The sequence below is a fragment of the Salmo salar genome, chromosome 15, assembly GCF_965601325.2.
Source record: "Salmo salar chromosome 15, fSalSal1, whole genome shotgun sequence".
Lineage (NCBI taxonomy): Eukaryota > Metazoa > Chordata > Actinopteri > Salmoniformes > Salmonidae > Salmo > Salmo salar.
This window is the reverse complement of record NC_138305.1, coordinates 60,218,463-60,236,882: the sequence shown is the minus strand read 5'-3', so window position 1 is coordinate 60,236,882 and position 18,420 is coordinate 60,218,463. Positions and strand designations below refer to the sequence as shown.

The window sequence follows — 18,420 nt, the reverse complement described above, 5'->3', positions numbered from 1 at the left end:
TTCAAGCTCTGTCAAATTGGCTGTTGAATGGCACACACACAATCCATCTCTCAATTGCCTCGAGGCTTAAAATCCTTCTTTAACGTCGCTAGGGGGTGTGGGACGCTAGTGTCCCACCTGGCCAACATCCAGTGAAATTGCAGAGCGCCAAATTCAAAAACAGAAATACTCATTATAAACATTCATGAAACATACAAGTGTTAAATATGGTTTTAAAGATAAACTTCTTGTTAATCCAACCACAGTGTCAGAATTCAAAAAGGCTTTACGGCTAAAGCATACCAGGCGATTATCTGAGAACAGCGCCCAGCAGACAAATCATTACAAACGGTTAGCAGCCAAGAAGAGGAGTAACAAAAGTCAGAAATAGCGATAAAATGTATCACTTACCTTTGATCTTCTTATGGTTGCACTCCGAAGACTCCATATTACACAATAAATGTTCGTTTTGTTCGATAATGCCCCTCTTTATGTCCAAAAACCTCAGTTTTGTTGGTGCGTTTTGTTCAGCAATCCATTGGAACAAAGCGCGGTCACAACAGACAGACGAAAAATCTAAAAAGTACAATAGAAGTTCGTAGAAACATGTCAAACGATGTTTAAAATCAATCCTTAGGTTGTTTTTGTCATAAATAATAAATAATATTTCAACCGGACAAAAGCTTCGTCAATAGAAAAGGAGAAACAAGAAAGGGGTGCTCCCGATCACGCGCTGGACTCATGTCTGGAAATTTCCACTGTCCACTCATTGAAAGTGCTGTATCTCCCTTATTTTTCAGAGTAGAAGCCTGAAACAATGCCTAAAGACTGGCCACATGTAGAAGAAGCCATAGAGATCGTTAACTGGGTCCTAAGTCTTTGTATGGTGGATAGGCTTTCAATGGAAAAACAGCCTTTCAAAATAATAGTACTTCCTGGATGGATTTCACTCAGGTTTTCGCACAGACATTATTTTAACAGTTTCGGAAACTTTAGAGTTTTCTATGCATATCCTAGCTTCTGGGCCTGAGTAGCAGGCAGTTTACTTTGGGCATGCTTTTCATCCAAAATTCCGAATGCTGCCCCCTACCCTAGTGAAGTTAACCTGTCTTCTCCCCTTCATCTCCACTGATTGAAGTGGATTTAACAAGTGACATGAATAAGGGATCATAGCTTTCACCTGGCTTCACCTGGTCAGACTGTCGTGGAAAGAGCAGGTGTTCTTTTGTACACTCAGGGTATTAGCCCACACAGCTACAAGGATGCACTTTCATGAGATGTTTAGGACCTCATATTGAAACTTATAGAGACCCCAACTGATGTATAGAACCTTAGAATCTTAAGTATCTACTTTGGTTTAGATACAAGCATCATGAAACCTCTAACACAAATTCATTTTACTTAGTCCAAAAAACGGATTTTCACCAACTTGCTTACCACTTTTTCCATGTAGTTTCTTCCTTCAGTGTCCATGAAATGATGACCTCTTCCTAAATATTTGGTAAATTATTAATTTTGTGTATGGTTTCCTAGAAACAAGGGTGGCTCAATTTATCCCACTCTCCCCTATTTATACTTGGGATATCGCTTTTCAACAGGAAAAGTTCAGAAATAGCTGGAGGACGGCTTTAAATACTGATACTAAAACATTTCCCTAATTAGTGATTTTATCAACTTGTGTTTTCTTTCGTTTTTTATGTAGAGATTTTTTGTGAGCATTAAGGGAGAAATTATGAGATTATACAGATGTCTTAATTCTGCTGCCCTCCCAGTCATTGACCCTCCGTTTCCCCCTCCCTCACCCTTCCAGGCAGCCTTACAGAAGCAGCAGGAGGATGCGGTGGTGAAGGCCACCCTGGAGGCCACTAGTGAGCCTGTAGCTGCAGCGCTCCCGGCTAGAGAGAAGGTCCCCTTGCTCAATGGCCAGTCAGACTCCCACTCTGAGGGCATGGACAGAGAGCCAGAGCGTTTAGAGCCTGCTGAGGAGGCCACTGAGAATGGGCCAATAGGTACACACACGCAAAGGCCAGGTACAAACACACATGCATGCACACACACACAACGGCCAAGTATACCTACATACATACATGCATACATCCACAAGCGTGCACACATTCCAAATTGTAATGTGATGCCTTACTCTCTACACTTGGTGATGCGACTTTGGGGATCAGAAAGGGATGAACAGGTGTAAGGGATACGTGAAGGACTCCACCCTAACCCTTCGATTGGCTAAGAAGTTGCTGGCCAGGATGCCAATTTCTGGTTTGTAATCAAGCCATGGAATCCATTCATCGGTTACAGCAGAGTATCTCTGCCTACTTTATCATGCATAGAACAAGGAGACAGTGTGCCAGTATAGCCCTAAAGCCAGTACTGCATCATCTAGTGAAAATGAAAGGAACTTTTACTACTCAAAATCATAAATGTGTTTGTATCCTGTATTTTTCTGAAATGTTGTACCTGAGAAATGGATGTACATTGTGCATAATCTGCCACTGTTATATTTACACACCCCTCTCATTCCCTTCTCTCCCCTAGCAGACTCTCCCCCGGTCATAGCAGCCCCCTCCATGTGGACGCGACCCCAGATCAAGGACTTCAAGGAGAAGATTCGGCAGGATGTGGACAGTGTGATCACGGTGGGGCGTGGCGAGGTAGTGACAGTGCGAGTGCCCACCCACGAGGAGGGCTCCTACCTCTTCTGGGAGTTTGCCACGGACCACTACGATATTGGCTTCGGAGTCTTCTTTGAGTGGACAGATGCCGCCAATGCCTCGGTCAGTGTGCACGTCAGCGAGTCCAGCGACGAAGACGAGGATGAGGACGGTGAGGAGTGGAAGATGAGATGCCTGCTGGATTTTTAATGGGATGTTATGGGTTCTTTCGAGAGACCCAGGATACAGTTCTACTGAGGGCTTATACCTGCTTGTTTGTCATAGTTAATATTTTTTAATGTCTTAAACATAGCCCCTTATTGTTAATGTGTATGGTCCTTTCATACTGCTAGTAAAACACTAGGCGGCTATTCACTGAAAGCCACCTCAGACCAGATGAATATAATCTTGTAGTGTGATCCAGTAGTTACTGACCAGCCCCCCTGATGGTCTGTGTTCCCTCTATTTCCAGGTGAGCCCCCTAGTGAGGAGGAGAAGGCTAAGAAAGAGGCAGGGAAGCCGCAGGTGGATGAGATAGTGCCGGTGTATCGGCGGGACTGTCACGAGGAGGTCTATGCCGGCAGTCACCAATACCCTGGCCGTGGGGTCTACCTTCTCAAGTTCGACAACTCTTACTCTCTTTGGAGGTCAAAAAGTGTCTACTACAGAGTCTACTACACCAGATAAGCCTGGAGGGACTACAGGAGGCAGGGAGTGTGTGTTTGAAGAGAGGAAGGGGAGATGAGATGATCTGTTCTGGACTAGATCTCCAGAGGGCGATAGAGTTGCGTCAGACTCCCATTGGAGATGGGACTCCTGTCTGTTTGTGTGTGTGTGTGCTTACACCTCATTGGAGCCTGTGGAGTCCGGGAGGTAGTTAACCCTGTAGTGTATTCACCACCTGTCGTCTTCTCGCTCTTAGAGATCAACTCTAGGACTTTCTTGTATTTAATGGCCATCTTTACTGCCCAAACATCATCTAACCCTAGTCTGCCCTGTCATGTCATTGTTATGGCTGTGCTTCTCTCTGAGTGAGACACTCCTTAACCTGAGTTTTTAAATTTAACACAACTGAAGTCCATACAGGGTTGGGGTTTTGTCCAATGAGAGAAGTCATTGATCAAACGGAGTCCAAACATAGTGACACACTACACTACAGCACCATGCCTTTGTACTACAGAACGAGTCCCTCATAGACCACCACGGAGTAACACTAAAACACACTCATCTGAACACAGTCAGTTACTCCTCAAGTGGCAACGCTTCTATTGAAAGAGGTACGCCCAAATCCACATTAGCCCCTACCAGCTACATACTTCTGGTGATCTGAGAGGGTTGGATTTGACATACGCCATGTTGCAGAATTTCTAGTATAGCCTGTCCTAGGCCATGGTGGAGCTATTATCATATTGATATTATCTAAGCAATCCTTTCAGATCTCCACAAGTGCAAAAGGGGGAGGGGCTAGGGATTCATTTGGGATTGTACACTGTTCAACTGAGCCAAGGATGATGAAGGGGTTGGAAGAGGGATATGACATGTATATTGAAAAGTTCTGTATCTCAAAATGGAATGCTGAAAAAAAGCAAGATTGTGTCTAAAAAGCATTTAATTCATATTTATTATTCACCCTTGTAGGATCATTTTTGTGTCTGTATAATATTTGGGTGTATTTCATCTCCAAACAGTGGCCTCCCTGCTTCAGGAGACATGTCTCTCTAGTCTTTAGATGCCTCCTTTCCTTCATGGCCACTGATCTCAAAGGACATGAGAGGTGAAAATTATAAGGATGGAAACTTACCCATCTTTCCCTATCAGTGGCTATGAAGGACAGCAATCCATTAAGGTGTATTGGGACACCCCCATGTCTCTTCTGAAGGAGACTGGGCATTGTCATCTATTGATCACTCTGTGTGTTGAGTTTGTCCATGGACTGGAGATGCTAATCTGATTTCATACATACGAACTGCCGGCTAATAACTTAGAGGGAATCATCAGTTGAAACAAATTGATATCCCCACCCCTGTTTCAGTAAAAAGCTGAGGGATAGGGCTGGAGAAAAGTAACCACTCTCAAAATTAATTGACAGAGCTATGGATGCAAGGACTGACCGACCATGATTACAATTAGTTTTAACCATATATAGTGCTTGTTTACATTTACTTTGTTTACCAACATTGGAGTGAAACAAGCCTATATTTGAAGTCATGAAGAATTTAACTTAGAAATGCCTCAAGAATCAATGGGAATATTTCATTAATTCCGAAGTCCGAAGAGGATGATGCAACTGCAGATTCCCCTTTAAGATGAGTTTTACTGTGACATCTCTCTAGCATTTGATCTTTCTGTCCTAATTGATGGATTGATTCCGATTTTCCCTCTCAAATGACTGTCTGCTATCTCTAAACTGAGATGATCACGTCTAGCTCTCTAGTCATCCATGTCTCTTGTTGAGAGTAATCAGTTACTAACTGAACTCAGACTGAGCTCTGAAGGTGTATTTTTCTTTAACTCTTACTGTATGCTCTCTTAGTTGTTTATTTTGTTGCCATTATTTGGTATTGTCCAGTCAGATGTTCCTCCACATTGCATCTGCATGCTTTGTGTTTCACTTGAAGTCAGTCAGATAGCCACCAGGGTTTGTTTATTTAAAGAAGAAAAAATATTTAACCTTTTATTTAACTAGGCAAGTCAGTTAAGATCAAATTCTTATTTTACAATGACGGCCTACTCCGGCCAAACCGTAACCCGGACGAGGCTGGGCCGATTGTGCGCCGCCCTATGGGACTCCCAATCACAGCCGGTTGTGATATAGCCTAGAATTGAACTCGGGAGCTGATGATTCTGTATGAATTGTTCTTCTTTGAAATACTTTTTCAATGAATCATACTATTGTTTGGTTTCTGATGGGTTTCCAAGTCTCCTTTCCATTCAAAGATGCCTGACATTACCTTAACACTTAATAACGTCCGCTGTGCCGAGGTTGGTTGCACAGTGTCATCAGACGGGCTCATCAACAGGGGTCAGAAAGAGATTGGCTTACCGGTAGGCCTTATTCTATTTCAATCACCAACTCCCTCTCCTCGTTTTAGTTCGTACTGGTTGACTTGTGTCAAGTGATAGGATTGGAAGGTGGCAATGGTTTTGACCCAGAAATTGAGAAATACATCATGCAAGGCACTATTGATGGTAAAGCTAGTTAGGAGCCACAAAGTTCAAGAAATCCCCATTATTGAGGTCTTTCATTGTGTTCTGTTCGTTTGTCTGAAGTACTTTTGCTCACCAACTTTAAGCCTCATGATACAGATTGTTCTAGCCTTGTATATCATTATATAAATGGGTTTAAGTGTGGGTTCTAGAGATGGGGGAGGCCATGAGTTGATGCACTGCAAAGTATGGAGAAGGGGATATTATGTACATTGTTCCCAAAAATAGTCAAACTCTAAAGTGTAAACTGAAAGACTGGATGAAATGTGGGGGGAAAAAAGCTCATCCATTTTTGTATTGCTTTGACTTTTTTTGATCTGTATGAGTATAAAGAAGAATCTGGCATATTTAATATTGATTAAACTTATGTTCATCTCTATTAACTGAATGTCAAATTTATTCTCACATTTAAAAAATGTAAATGTAAAACGTACAGTTACAGTGTGTTCAACTCTATTAAAGTCAAGGGGTTTTGCCAAGGTTTTATTTAAATTACTCCTGTCTCACTATGGGTAATGCCTGGGGGTGGAGTCAATCTAGGAAGATACAATCACACATCTAGACAGGAGAAACTGCCACTCCACTTCCCATATAAGGGGCTGCAGTCTGCTCATTTCTTAATTTTCTTTTACCCTCACATGCCCTAAGGATGCCCCCAGACTCCTACGGGAGGGTTTTTATATGGACTACTTCCACGACAGAATCAAGAAAGCCCACACTCCTGTACATTTTTTAAGTGTTTTAAATGTCAGCATTTCAACCAAACAGTACAACATTGCACAGAAGACACCTGGTGTGGAGGGGAACACTGCCACAAAACCTGCACTGAGGAAACATGATGCACAGTGTGCCAACTGTGGAGTGTTCTAGAGTCCCCACATAGAGCTGCAGGAGGAGGGATGGAAGGAAGTGCCTGAACCACCTGAGGGTACTTTGCAGAAGAAAAGGAGGAGCCGCGACCAGAACAGCCAGAGCTACATCCGGCCGCTCTGAGTATGAACTTGGGGAGGTATCATGTCAGAACTTCAGACCATTTAAAACCTTGCAATCAAGATGGCATACAGACACCCCACGTACACAAACGCACTACATACATTAACTTTCAGGACTGAGAACAGTAGAGGAGAGGATGGCTGTTCTGGGGTGCAGGTTTACCCTCTGAAACCCATGATTTGGGAGGAACATGCTGACCCGCCTAGATTTTTATCCAGCACTCCCCTCTCTGTGCTTAACTATTGGGCATATTTATCACTTTTAAAACCATTTTAGAGTGGATATCTGATGCAATTTATTGTGATATTATCCACTCTTACTCCCTCTGATAGGCACCACAGTAGAAGCTGACATTTTAACAACCTAAACGGCAGTTTTACTTCATTGTAAATAGATATTTTTTTCACACAATGGAAACAACATAAGCAATAACTGCGACCATTCATCACACGTTCAAAAATCACTAACCACCGCTCCCCTCCCAGTATCCAAAAGAACAAGTTTCCATCACCTACTTTCTAATCAAGTTATTTACCTCTTCCCTCAAACCAAGTCCCCTTACAAACCTGGTTTAGGGTATCCTATCCCCACCCTTCCCTTTAAACCTAAACCAGGTTCTTATCCTCTACCCAACCCCTCCACTATTTTTATTTTATGTTAAGAAAATTGATATTTCTAATTTTACATTTCAAATCAATTTGAGGAAGAAACAAGGAGAACTCCACCACCCCCTCCTTGTACCTTGCTAAACCAGACCTTCACTAGACCGATACATGGAGAAGAGGGCATGAAGCCCTGAGATGTGCCTACCAGTCACAAAGTTTGCCGTCATCCCATCTTCATCTTTTGACACAAAGCTGTCACAGAGAGAACAATAGAGCGAGACCTAAAGAGCAGCCCTTCAAGGGTATTTCCACTTCTCTGTGGCTGATGGTGTCTCCTACTGCCGAGCCCCAACGATGACTGCTGTCTCGTCCCGGAAACAAAGAGGACCTGGCTGGCTTCCTCCAACACTTCACAGGTGGACACCCACACGGAGGATTGTGACAGACCACAGATCTGATCACAGTGGGAACACCCAATCCACAACTTCACCTTCACAAGTACACTACCGTTCAAAAGTTTTGGGTCACTTAGAAATGTCCTTGTTTTCCATGAAAACATACATGAAATGAGTTGCAAAATGAATAGGAAATATAGTCAAGACGTTAACAAGTTTATAAATAATTGTGTCTATCAAACTTTGCTTTTGTCAAAGAATCCTCCATTTGCAGCAATTACAGCCTTGCAGACCTTTGGCATTCTAGTTGTCAATTTGTTGAGGTAATCTGAAGAGATTTCACCCCATGCTTCCTGAAGCACCTCCCACAAATTATATTGCCTTGATGGGCACTTCTTACGTACCATACGGTCAAGCTGCTCCCACAACAGATCAATAGGGTTGAGATCCAGTGACTGTGCTGGCCACTCCATTATAGACAGAATACCAGCTGACTGCTTCTTCACTAAATAGTTCTTGCATAGTTTGGATATAATATAAATAATAGCAGTACAATCTTATACATGCATGCTCATATTTGAAAGACCTAGCAAGGCTAAAAGCATGTCAGCCCAGCCTGCTCAGTTCATTGGAATCGTAAAAAAGAAGAGAAAACATCCTAAATATATCGCAAGACCAGTCCTTTTTTTTATGTCCATTACATGCAAGACATATTTCATGTAGTCCTCATTATATCCTGTTATATTCCAACAAAAAAGGAACATAGATTCTAACGGCCACTAATGACTGCAAGTAAAAATTTGTCTTAGGCATCACATTATATCCTGTTGTATTCCTGTTTTATTGTGCCATGGCTGTGCCAGTGCCATGGCTGTGCCAGTGCCAGAGCTGACCGCAAGCCACTCTCTTATGGGAAGGCATACTCAAGTTCAACTCACAATCGACTCCGACACAGCCACGGCACGACAGCCAAGAGCACATGCAGTACTGACAATCCAGAGCGAGGTAACCTGTAAAACCAACCGTCTCTCCACCCATACACATGTTTTTTATTCCAGGGTCGTTGCTCTGTCACCTCGGCTGTTTTACACCTAGGCCTATATCATTAGGATCAAGAATATAAAAGGTAGCATAAATAGCTTATATAGAAATATATATATACACACCTCTCTCACTTAGAGAAGTGCTTCCATAAGCCAATTACTGTATTTGTTCTACCGTTAACTTGAATTACTGTATCCCAGTGTTAACCAGCCCGCCACACACTAGACACAACAACCTTGTTGACAATACCTAATCCATCCATTTGGTGGTGTGTATCGGAAGAATAATCATCCTTTACATTTTTTATATTGAGATGTATTTTTTAAATGTAAAAGGGTAATACCAATTATTTTAGGATCGTATAGGCCTATTCCAATAGAGAACCTATGCAGGGTTTTTTTATTATATAATCCTTTATCCTAGCCCTATAATACACCTATTCATATTTATTAAGTTTTATCTTAAAAGCTAATCATTTCGATTCACATCGGCGAACAAGGGCCGCACTATATAACAGTTTTTAAGTCAAAATATACCCGACCTCTACAATTAGGACCTATCATATTAAACAAAGAAAAACTACCTTGGTATTTCTAATGTACAATCTTCAAATTAAATACATAAAAATTCATTAAAAAAAAAAAAAAGGTCAGCCTTACCCATTCTCGCCTTCCCCTAAATCAAAGCCTGATATTACGTCTATATAGTCCCAAGTTCCATATTGCCTAACTTTTTTGGGGGATTTTCTTCTGTCTAGTGTCTGTGTTCTTTGGGACATCTTCATCTTTTCTTTTAATTGGCCAATCTGAGCCAGTGTCTGTTTCTCAAACTAGACACTCTCTAAGAACTTGTCCTCTTACTCAGTTGTGCACTCCCACTCCTCTCTCTATTTTGGTTAGAGCCAGTTTGTGCTGTCCTGTGAAGGGAGTAGTACTCAACGTTGTACGAGATCTTCAGTTTCTTGGCAATTTCTCGCATTTCTCAGAACAAGAATAGACTGACGAGTTTCAGAAGAAAGTGCTTTGTTTCTGCCCATTTTGAGCCTGTAATCGAACCAACAAATGCTGATGCTCCAAATACTCAACTAGTCTAAAGAAGGACAGTTTTATTGCTTCTTTAATCAGGACATCAGTTTTCAGCTGTGCTAACGTAATTGCAGAAGGGTTTTTCTAATGATCAATTAGCCTTTTAAAATGATAAACTTGGATTAGCTAACACAACGTGCCATTGGAACACAGGAGTGATGGTTGCTGATAATGGGACTCTGTACGCCTATGTAGATATTCCATAAAAAATCTGCCGTTTACAGCTACAATAGTCATTTACAACATTAACAATGTCTACACTGTATTTCTTATCAATTTGATGTTATTGTTAATGGCCAAAAAAATTGCTTTTCTTTCAAAAACAAGAACATTTCTAAGTGACCGCAAACTTTTGAACGGTAGTGTAACTTTTTAAAAGTTCAAGCACTTATATCACTACTGTTTTACGCGACCACCGTTCACTGTGCACTAAATCATTCCCGTTCATACCTAGCAGACATCAATCACCTTACTATATTTTTGCACACCCACTTTGAATTTATTTATTTTGGGAAATCCTCTCACTGCTCAAATGGTCATTCTATCTGACAAAACTGTTTTTTAAACAGATTGCAGTATATTTTATCAATGGGTTTTTATAGTCCTCAAAACATCTTTAAAGGCAGCTATTTTTGGCCAAAATGTTTTTGAATGGAGCTGCTGTTTTTTTACTGAGCAAAATGGCAGCAGGCAACTCCACAGAGGAAGGCTGTATGGCAAACACTTTTGAAGCCAAACCTGATAAACTTAAGGCAAAATATATTACAAAAAGCTATGTAAACTCAGCCAAAAATCAAAGCCCCCTGATATCCTCTACAAAACCAAAAATTGCTCCAATGCAAACCATTGAAAATAAGCAAAAAGTTTCTTAGACGAAAGGAAAAAGAACGAAACAGGGAGGGACCTACCTGAATTTGTCCAATAGAAACTAATTTTTCTCTGTTTGCTTCGGTTTGGTTCTTTACGGGTTCTGTAATGAATACACCCCTACTCAGCAATTACCACAAAACTAATTCCAAACCCATCTGTGGAAAGCTTTATTCAAAGCACCATTCAATCAATAAGAAACCTACCCTCCCCAAGCAATACTGTCAGTGCAGAAACCATCTGCACTTACACAACCGGCCCATGAGGTTGACAAAAGATGGTTTCTGCACTTACACAACCGGCCCATGAGGTTGACAAAAGATTACCGGTCACAATATTAAACCAAATCCAAACTCGGCACAATCAACTCAACCAACAACTTAAATCCACATCCCTATCAGCATTTGTGACTCGTTTCAGGAAACAAGGTGTATGTCACACCTCACTACTTCACAGGAGAGGAATTTTCATATTTATTTTGATTAAATTGTGTTTTTTGCAGAAATGCCTTCTGGAACATGTGAACTTTCATGTGGCTTAATAACAAACTTGTAATCCATCTGTAAATACGAATAAAATTGTTAACCTGTTGGGGTGTAGGGGGCAGTATTTTCATGGCCGGATGAAAAACGCACCCAAATTAAACTGGTTACTACTCGGGCCCAGAAACTGGAATATGCATATTATTAGTAGATTTGGATAGAAAACACTCTGAAGTTTATAAAACTTTTTGTATGGTGTCTGTGAGTATAACAGAACTCATATGGCAGGAAAAAACCAGAGAAAAATCCAACCAGGAAGTGGAAAGTCTGAGAATTGTAGTTCTTCTTTTGATTCTCTATCGAAACTACAGTTTCTGTGGGGTCACGTTGCACTTCCTAAGGCTTCCATTGGCGGTCAACAGCCTTCAGAAAGTTCTTTCAGCATTCTCCTGTCACTGGGCAGATAATAGGAGCTCAGTCAATCAGTGGACTGCTGATCAATGGGATTGGATATGCGCGGTCCCGCGAGCGTGCCATTCCTTCTTTTTCTTCTTGAATGAATATGCGATTGTCCGGTTGGAATATTATCGCAATTTTACGTTAAAAATACCATAAAGATTGATTTTAAACATCGTTTGACATGCTTCTAAGTACGGTAATGGAACATTTTTACTTTTCGTCTCTGGTTCCGCGCTCCGAGCATTTGGATAAGTGATCTGTACGCACGAACAAAACGGAGGTATTTGGACATAAATATCGATTATTTTGAACAAAAACAACATTTCTTGTGGATGTAGCAGTCCTGGGAGTGCATTCTGACGAAGATCAGCAAAGGTAAGAGCATATTTATAATACTCATTCTGAGTTTAGGTGACCCCAAACTTGGCGGGTGTCTGTATAGCTTGCTGTGATGGTGAGCTATGTACTCAGAATATTGGAAAATGTGCTTTTTCCGTAAAGCTATTTTAAAATCTGACACAGCGGTTGCATCCAGGAGTAGTCTATCTATAATTCTTTAAATAATTGTTATGTATTTTGTCAACGTTTATGATGAATATTTTGGGAAATTGATGTGCACATTCACCGGACGTTTTGGTGGGAATACATTTTCTGAACATCACGCGCCAATGTAAAATGCTGTTTTTGGATATAAATATGAACTTTATCAAACAAAACATACATGTATTGTGTAACATAATGTCCTAGGAGTGTCATCTGATGAAGATTGTCAAAGGTTAGTTCTTCATTTAGCTGTGTTTTGGGTTTTATTGACACATGTCCTTGCTAGGAAAATGGCTGTGTGATTATTTTTTTCTATGTACTCTCCTAACATAATCTAATGTTTTGCTTTCGCTGTAAAGCCTTTTTGAAATCGGACAATGTGGTTACATCAAGGAGAAGTGTATCTTTAAAATGGTGTAAAGTAGTTGTATGTTTGAGAAAGTTGAATTATGACATTTTGTTGTTTTGAATTTGCCGCCCTGATATTTCACTGGCTAGCGTCCCACGTAGCCCATAGAGTCTAGTTGGTTTAGCCACGGACAAAAGCCAGGAACCTTCACACTAGCCATGATTGGCTAAGATAATGGGTGGGCTGGACATGCCGGGAGATGAGTTTGGATTGGTCTGCCATGTAGCATGCTTCTGTCTATAATGTGAGCTTTTCAGTATGTGTTGATAGTCCTTTCTACCGCGCTGTCCTTTCTGTTACAACAAGATCTGTTCTAAAAAAGCACTAAGTGTTTCCCAAATGTGGCCAACCGACCTCGATTCGGTCTTATGTAGCAAAATTTGAAATTGTGTTTTTTACATTGGATAAAAGTAGAGACCCAGAGCTAGAAAATGGTATTATCATACACTACAGTTGAGGAACAATGGGAAAGTCAATCTGCTTGGAAAGTTGATACACTTGTAACCTCACTTTTGAGAAAATGCCCCTTGAATATTTTGGTAAACCAACTGAAGAGCACTTTGTCTACAGCCATTCAACATCATTCACACCATCTTAAGCCTTAGCCCCACCCATCTCTTTGAGGATTCACATGAGGCTATGTACTAAACAACCAAAGATTTCAAGACTAAAGGCTGGTTTATACTATGTCTATCGACATGTCTGTTTGCAGTTGTCACAGTGACATCATGAACATTTTATTGTCGTCCGACATCAAACTTGTCGTGGTCGTTATGAAAAAGTATAAACACAAAAATGACAAAATGCATGACATTGGCAGCCTGGTCGTCCAAAATAGCATAACTGGTGTATTTTAACACCAATAAACGCATTCGTATAAAAATGAATTTAGTATATGTCAATGCAGCAAACCAGGCAACTATAAGCAACTTTCTAAACAATGTTTTTGTTTGTTTCTAGCTTGTTAGCTAGCTAGCTAATGTTAAGTTAGCTGGCTATCCAGCTCAAATAATGATCATATCATAAAGCTGACAATGTCTTCACTTTAGCATTTGTTTTCATTATTACAGGAAAATAAACTCACAACAAGCCAATTACAGAAAATTGCTTAAGGTTGTGAGTGTGATGAAATAAAAGCATGGCATTCTACCGGAGAATTTTAGAACATGGACACTGTCTCATTGGCCTAACATTATATCCTAATTTGACTTTGGCGCAGGTCATGTTCTTCACATTAACATCTCTGGTTAACACATACTATGTCAAATAAAATCAATGGTTATTTGTCACATGCACAGGATACAGAATGTGTAGTGAAATGTTTACTTGCATAGTGGAGTCTTTTGTTAGACATGTAGCTAGCTAGCAAGCTAAACAATGAACCATAATCCCAACTCATAACATTACTACCCTGCATGAATCTGCAGGTAGCTAACCAACCAGGTTCAATGTCAGTTAGCTAGCTAAAATTAGGCTATAACTAGCAATGCAAATGGTTCTGAGATATGAATAATATTACTACACAGATCATACATACATCATCAGACCACAATGTTGTCTACCTTCGGCCAACCTACTGTTGGCTCCTGGAGAGGGAGAAACCCACAGTTAAAATTGTCCAGATCTGGAACAACAACTGTATCACTTGTCTCCAAGGGTGTTTTGACTGTACTATGTGGGAGGTATATGGTCTCCAGGGGTGTTTTGACTGTACTATGTGGGAGGTATTTGGTCTCCAGGGGTGTTTTGACTGTACTATGTGGGAGGAATTTGGTCTCCAGGGGTGTTTTGACTGTACTATGTGGGAGGTATTTGGTCTCTAGGAGTGTTTTGACTGTACGATGTGGGAGGTATTTGGTCTCCAGGGGTGTTTTGACTGTACTATGTGGGAGGTATTTGGTCTCTAGGGGTGTTTTGACTGTACTATGTGGGAGGTATTTGAGGATAAACTATGTAAACCTCTGTTTTGAGTCAGTTAGTGCCTAATAAGACCTGTAAAATCTTCCCTACCAATAGAAAATGTAAAATCACTACATAATAGGAAGAAGGCAGTTTATGCTGAGGGTGATGGACAGGCTTTAAGAGATCTACAACATGAGATCAAAAGACAGATTTTTTTTACATTTACATTTAAGACATTTAGCAGACGCTCTTATCCAGAGCGACTTACAAATTGGTGCATTCACCTTATGATATCCAGTGGAACAACCACTTTACAATAGTACATCTAAATCTTTTAGGGGAGGGGGGGGGGGGGGGGTTAGAAGGATTACTTTGTCCTATCCCAGGTATTCCTTAAAGAGGTGGGGTTTCAGGTGTCTCCGGAAGGTGGTGATTGACTCTGCTGTCCTGGCGTCGTGAGGGAGCTTGTTCCACCATAGGGGTGCCAGAGCAGCGAACAGTTTTGACTGGGCTGAGCGGGAACTGTGCTTCCTCAGAGGTAGGGGGGCCAGCAGGCCAGAGGTGGATGAGCGCAGTGCCCTCGTTTGGGTGTAGGGACTGATCAGAGCCTGAAGGTACGGAGGTGCCGTTCCCCTCACGGCTCCGTAGGCAAGCACCATGGTCTTGTAGCGGATGCGAGCTTCAACTGGAAGCCAGTGGAGAGAGCGGAGGAGCAGGGTGACGTGAGAGAACTTGGGAAGGTTGAACACCAGACGGGCTGCGGCATTCTGGATGAGTTGTAGGGGTTTAATGGCTCAGGCAGGGAGCCCAGCCAACAGCGAGTTGCAGTAATCCAGACGGGAGATGACAAGTGCCTGGATTAGGACCTGCGCCGCTTCCTGTGTGAGGCAGGGTCGTACTCTGCGAATGTTGTAGAGCATGAACCTACAGGATTGGGTCACCGCCTTGATGTTAGTGGAGAACGACAGGGTGTTGTCCAGGGTCACGCCAAGGTTCTTAGCACTCTGGGAGGAGGACACAATGGAGTTGTCAACCGTGATGGCGAGATCATGGAACGGGCAGTCCTTCCCCGGGAGGAAAAGCAGCTCCGTCTTGCCGGGGTTCAGCTTGAGGTGGTGAGCCGTCATCCACACTGATATGTCTGCCAGACATGCAGAGATGCGATTTGCCACCTGGTTATCAGAAGGGGGAAAGGAGAAGATTAATTGAGTGCCGTCTGCATAGCAATGATAGGAGAGACCATGTGAGGATATGACAGAGCCAAGTGACTTGGTGTATAGCGAGAATAGGAGAGGGCCTAGAACAGAGCCCTGGGGGACACCAGTGGTGAGAGCACGTGGTGCGGAGACAGATTCTCGCCACGCCACCTGGTAGGAGCGACCTGTCAGGTAGGACGCAATCCAAGCGTGGGCCGCACCGGAGATGCCCAGCTCGGAGAGGGTGGAGAGGAGGATCTGGTGGTTCACAGTATCAAAGGCAGCAGATAGGTCTAGAAGGATGAGAGCAGAGGAGAGAGAGTTAGCTTTAGCAGTGCGGAGAGCCTCCGTGACACAGAGAAGAGCAGTCTCAGTTGAATGACCAGTCTTGAAACCTGACTGATTTGGGTCAAGAAGGTCATTCTGAGAGAGATAGCAAGAGAGCTGGCCAAGGACGGCACGTTCAAGAGTTTTGGAGAGAAAAGAAAGAAGGGATACTGGTCTGTAGTTGTTGACATCGGAGGGATCGAGTGTAGGTTTTACAGATACTGGTGGACAAGGATGCATACAAGCAAAGGGTGGAGAGGACACTCTCCTCAGGAACCTCAAGGGTGGCCTGGCAAGGGATAAAATCCATGGCTGGTCCCCCCCACATAGGCACATAGGCAAAGGGAAAAACCACTGCTGACCTTGGGAGACATGAGGGCCAGAATATGGCAAATGAATTTCATGTTTTCTTCTCTCGATTTGAATCAGACAATTTTGTGTCAGAGGTTAAACAAATGGAAGCATCATTACAAATGTTTAAGAGGGTTGTTGTTAAACAGGCTGATGTTTTGAAATTGTTCAGGGGATGCAATGCACACAAAAATCCCACGCCTAGACAAAATATGTATTAAAGCACTGTGCTGAACAATTAGCTGGTGTTTTTACTACATATTCCAATCCTTGTTCAACCAGCAACACGTGCCAGTATTGTGGAAAAGCAAAATAAATCCTAAAGCATCTAATCCCTCTGTGCTGAATGACTACTGCCCTGTCGCCTTGACATCCTTTGCTTTGAGAAAATTGTGAAAAGTCAGATTGTCAGCGCCACCCAGAAGTTCAGCCCAGCAGAGGAGTTGATGCCATTCTTACTCTTCTCAACATGGTCTATAGACATCTAGAGGGCACTAAATCCCATGTCAGGGTTCTGTTTGTTGACTTTTCTTCTGCCTTCAACACAATACAACCTAAAATTCTGGCACAGAGACTCATAAGGGACTTTTCCTTAGATGGGGGGCTAGTCTTGTGGCTGTTGGACTTCCTGAGCCAGAGGTCACAGCGGATCAAGGTGGGTCCCCACGTGTCAGACATACGCACCACCAACATAGGCTCCCCAAAGCGATGTGGTTTGTCCCCACTCCTGTACATCTTGTACACTTGTACATCCTGACAGACACCTCGTTAAGTTCGCTGATGATACTGCCTCGATCAGCCTGTTGCATGATGACGAGGAACACCATGGCCCGGTCCTAAATGACTTGGTAGAGTGGTGTGATGAATCTCACATGGTACTCAATACCAACAAGACCAAAGAGATGTGCATAGACTTCAGGAAGCGTACAACACCTTCCTCTGCAACATCTATCAGAGGTCAGAACATAGATTGTAGAGGAATAGAAATATCTGGGTGTCCTCTTGGACAATAAGCTTCAGTGGAGTAAATGTTCAGACCTGATCTACAAAAAGAGTGAGCAGAGATTGTACTTTATCAAAAAGATGGGATCTTTTAATGTTGACTGTACTATATTGATTCTGTTTTACAATTCTTTCATTGAGAGAATTTTTGCTTGGTTTGGAAAAAATATGCTAAGAAGGATTACACCACAGCAAGCAAAGTACTTGGAATCAAACAGACAGGCTTGGATGAGATCTTGAAGGTCAGGGCCCTCAGCAAGGCTCACACAATCATTTTAGACCCAAGCCACCCCCTGTACCCGGACTTTGAACAACTCCCCTCTGGGTGCAAATAGAGCACCCCCGGCAGGAAATACATAATAAGATAATTTGTGCCGGGTGTGATATCCCTCCTAAACAGCTCGGGTTAATGTTCTGTTAGGTTCTAAATGAACCTAATAAAACTCACGGGCGCTTAATAAAGCTCAAACCAAGATTATACACCCATTGGGTGAACAGCTGCATAAGACAAGGAACATATTCACACAAGCACTGGTATTTAACCCTTTCTCCTATACTGAGTCCCTCCTTAGCCATCTGAACATCTCTGTTGCTATCCAGAAGATTAGTGATATATGTTCTTCCTCACTTCATCTAACCTGACCTCTGCCCAAATTGCTCACTCCTCCCTAACTCACGGCTGTCATGTTGACTTGTACCAGACTATGTCTCTTCTCCTCCCATAGGATCCCTGATGGCAATAACAATAACTTATCCTGACAGAATGCAAACATTATACATTACCCTCTCTCCCCCAGTGACATGAATAAGTATATTTCATATCTAAAAGTCAGAACCCATCAGTCCCCCCTGTTGAACATTAACATACTGTTCATCATAATATAAACTTGGAAATTACTTATCAATGAACAAACAAT

The 18,420-nt window shown here is 42.1% G+C and overlaps 1 protein-coding gene across 4 annotated transcripts in view; it reads left to right on the top strand.

The window, feature by feature from the left end:
- Nucleotides 1-6,222, top strand: part of LOC106571761 (Golgi resident protein GCP60) — a 46,025-nt gene extending 39,803 nt beyond the window's left edge. The window contains exons 6-8 of one of the 4 annotated variants that reach the window (XM_014145195.3): nucleotides 1,790-1,988; nucleotides 2,524-2,808; nucleotides 3,109-6,222. In XM_014145195.3, coding sequence (XP_014000670.1) covers nucleotides 1,790-1,988; nucleotides 2,524-2,808; nucleotides 3,109-3,323 — 699 coding nt within the window. In that variant the 3' untranslated portion in view covers nucleotides 3,324-6,222. Of the gene's footprint in view, nucleotides 1-1,789; nucleotides 2,010-2,520; nucleotides 2,809-3,108 lie in introns of all 4 variants that reach the window. The other 3 variants (XM_014145194.3, XM_014145193.3, XM_014145192.3) reach the window with 3 other exon arrangements.
- Nucleotides 6,223-18,420: the final 12,198 nt, after the last annotated feature.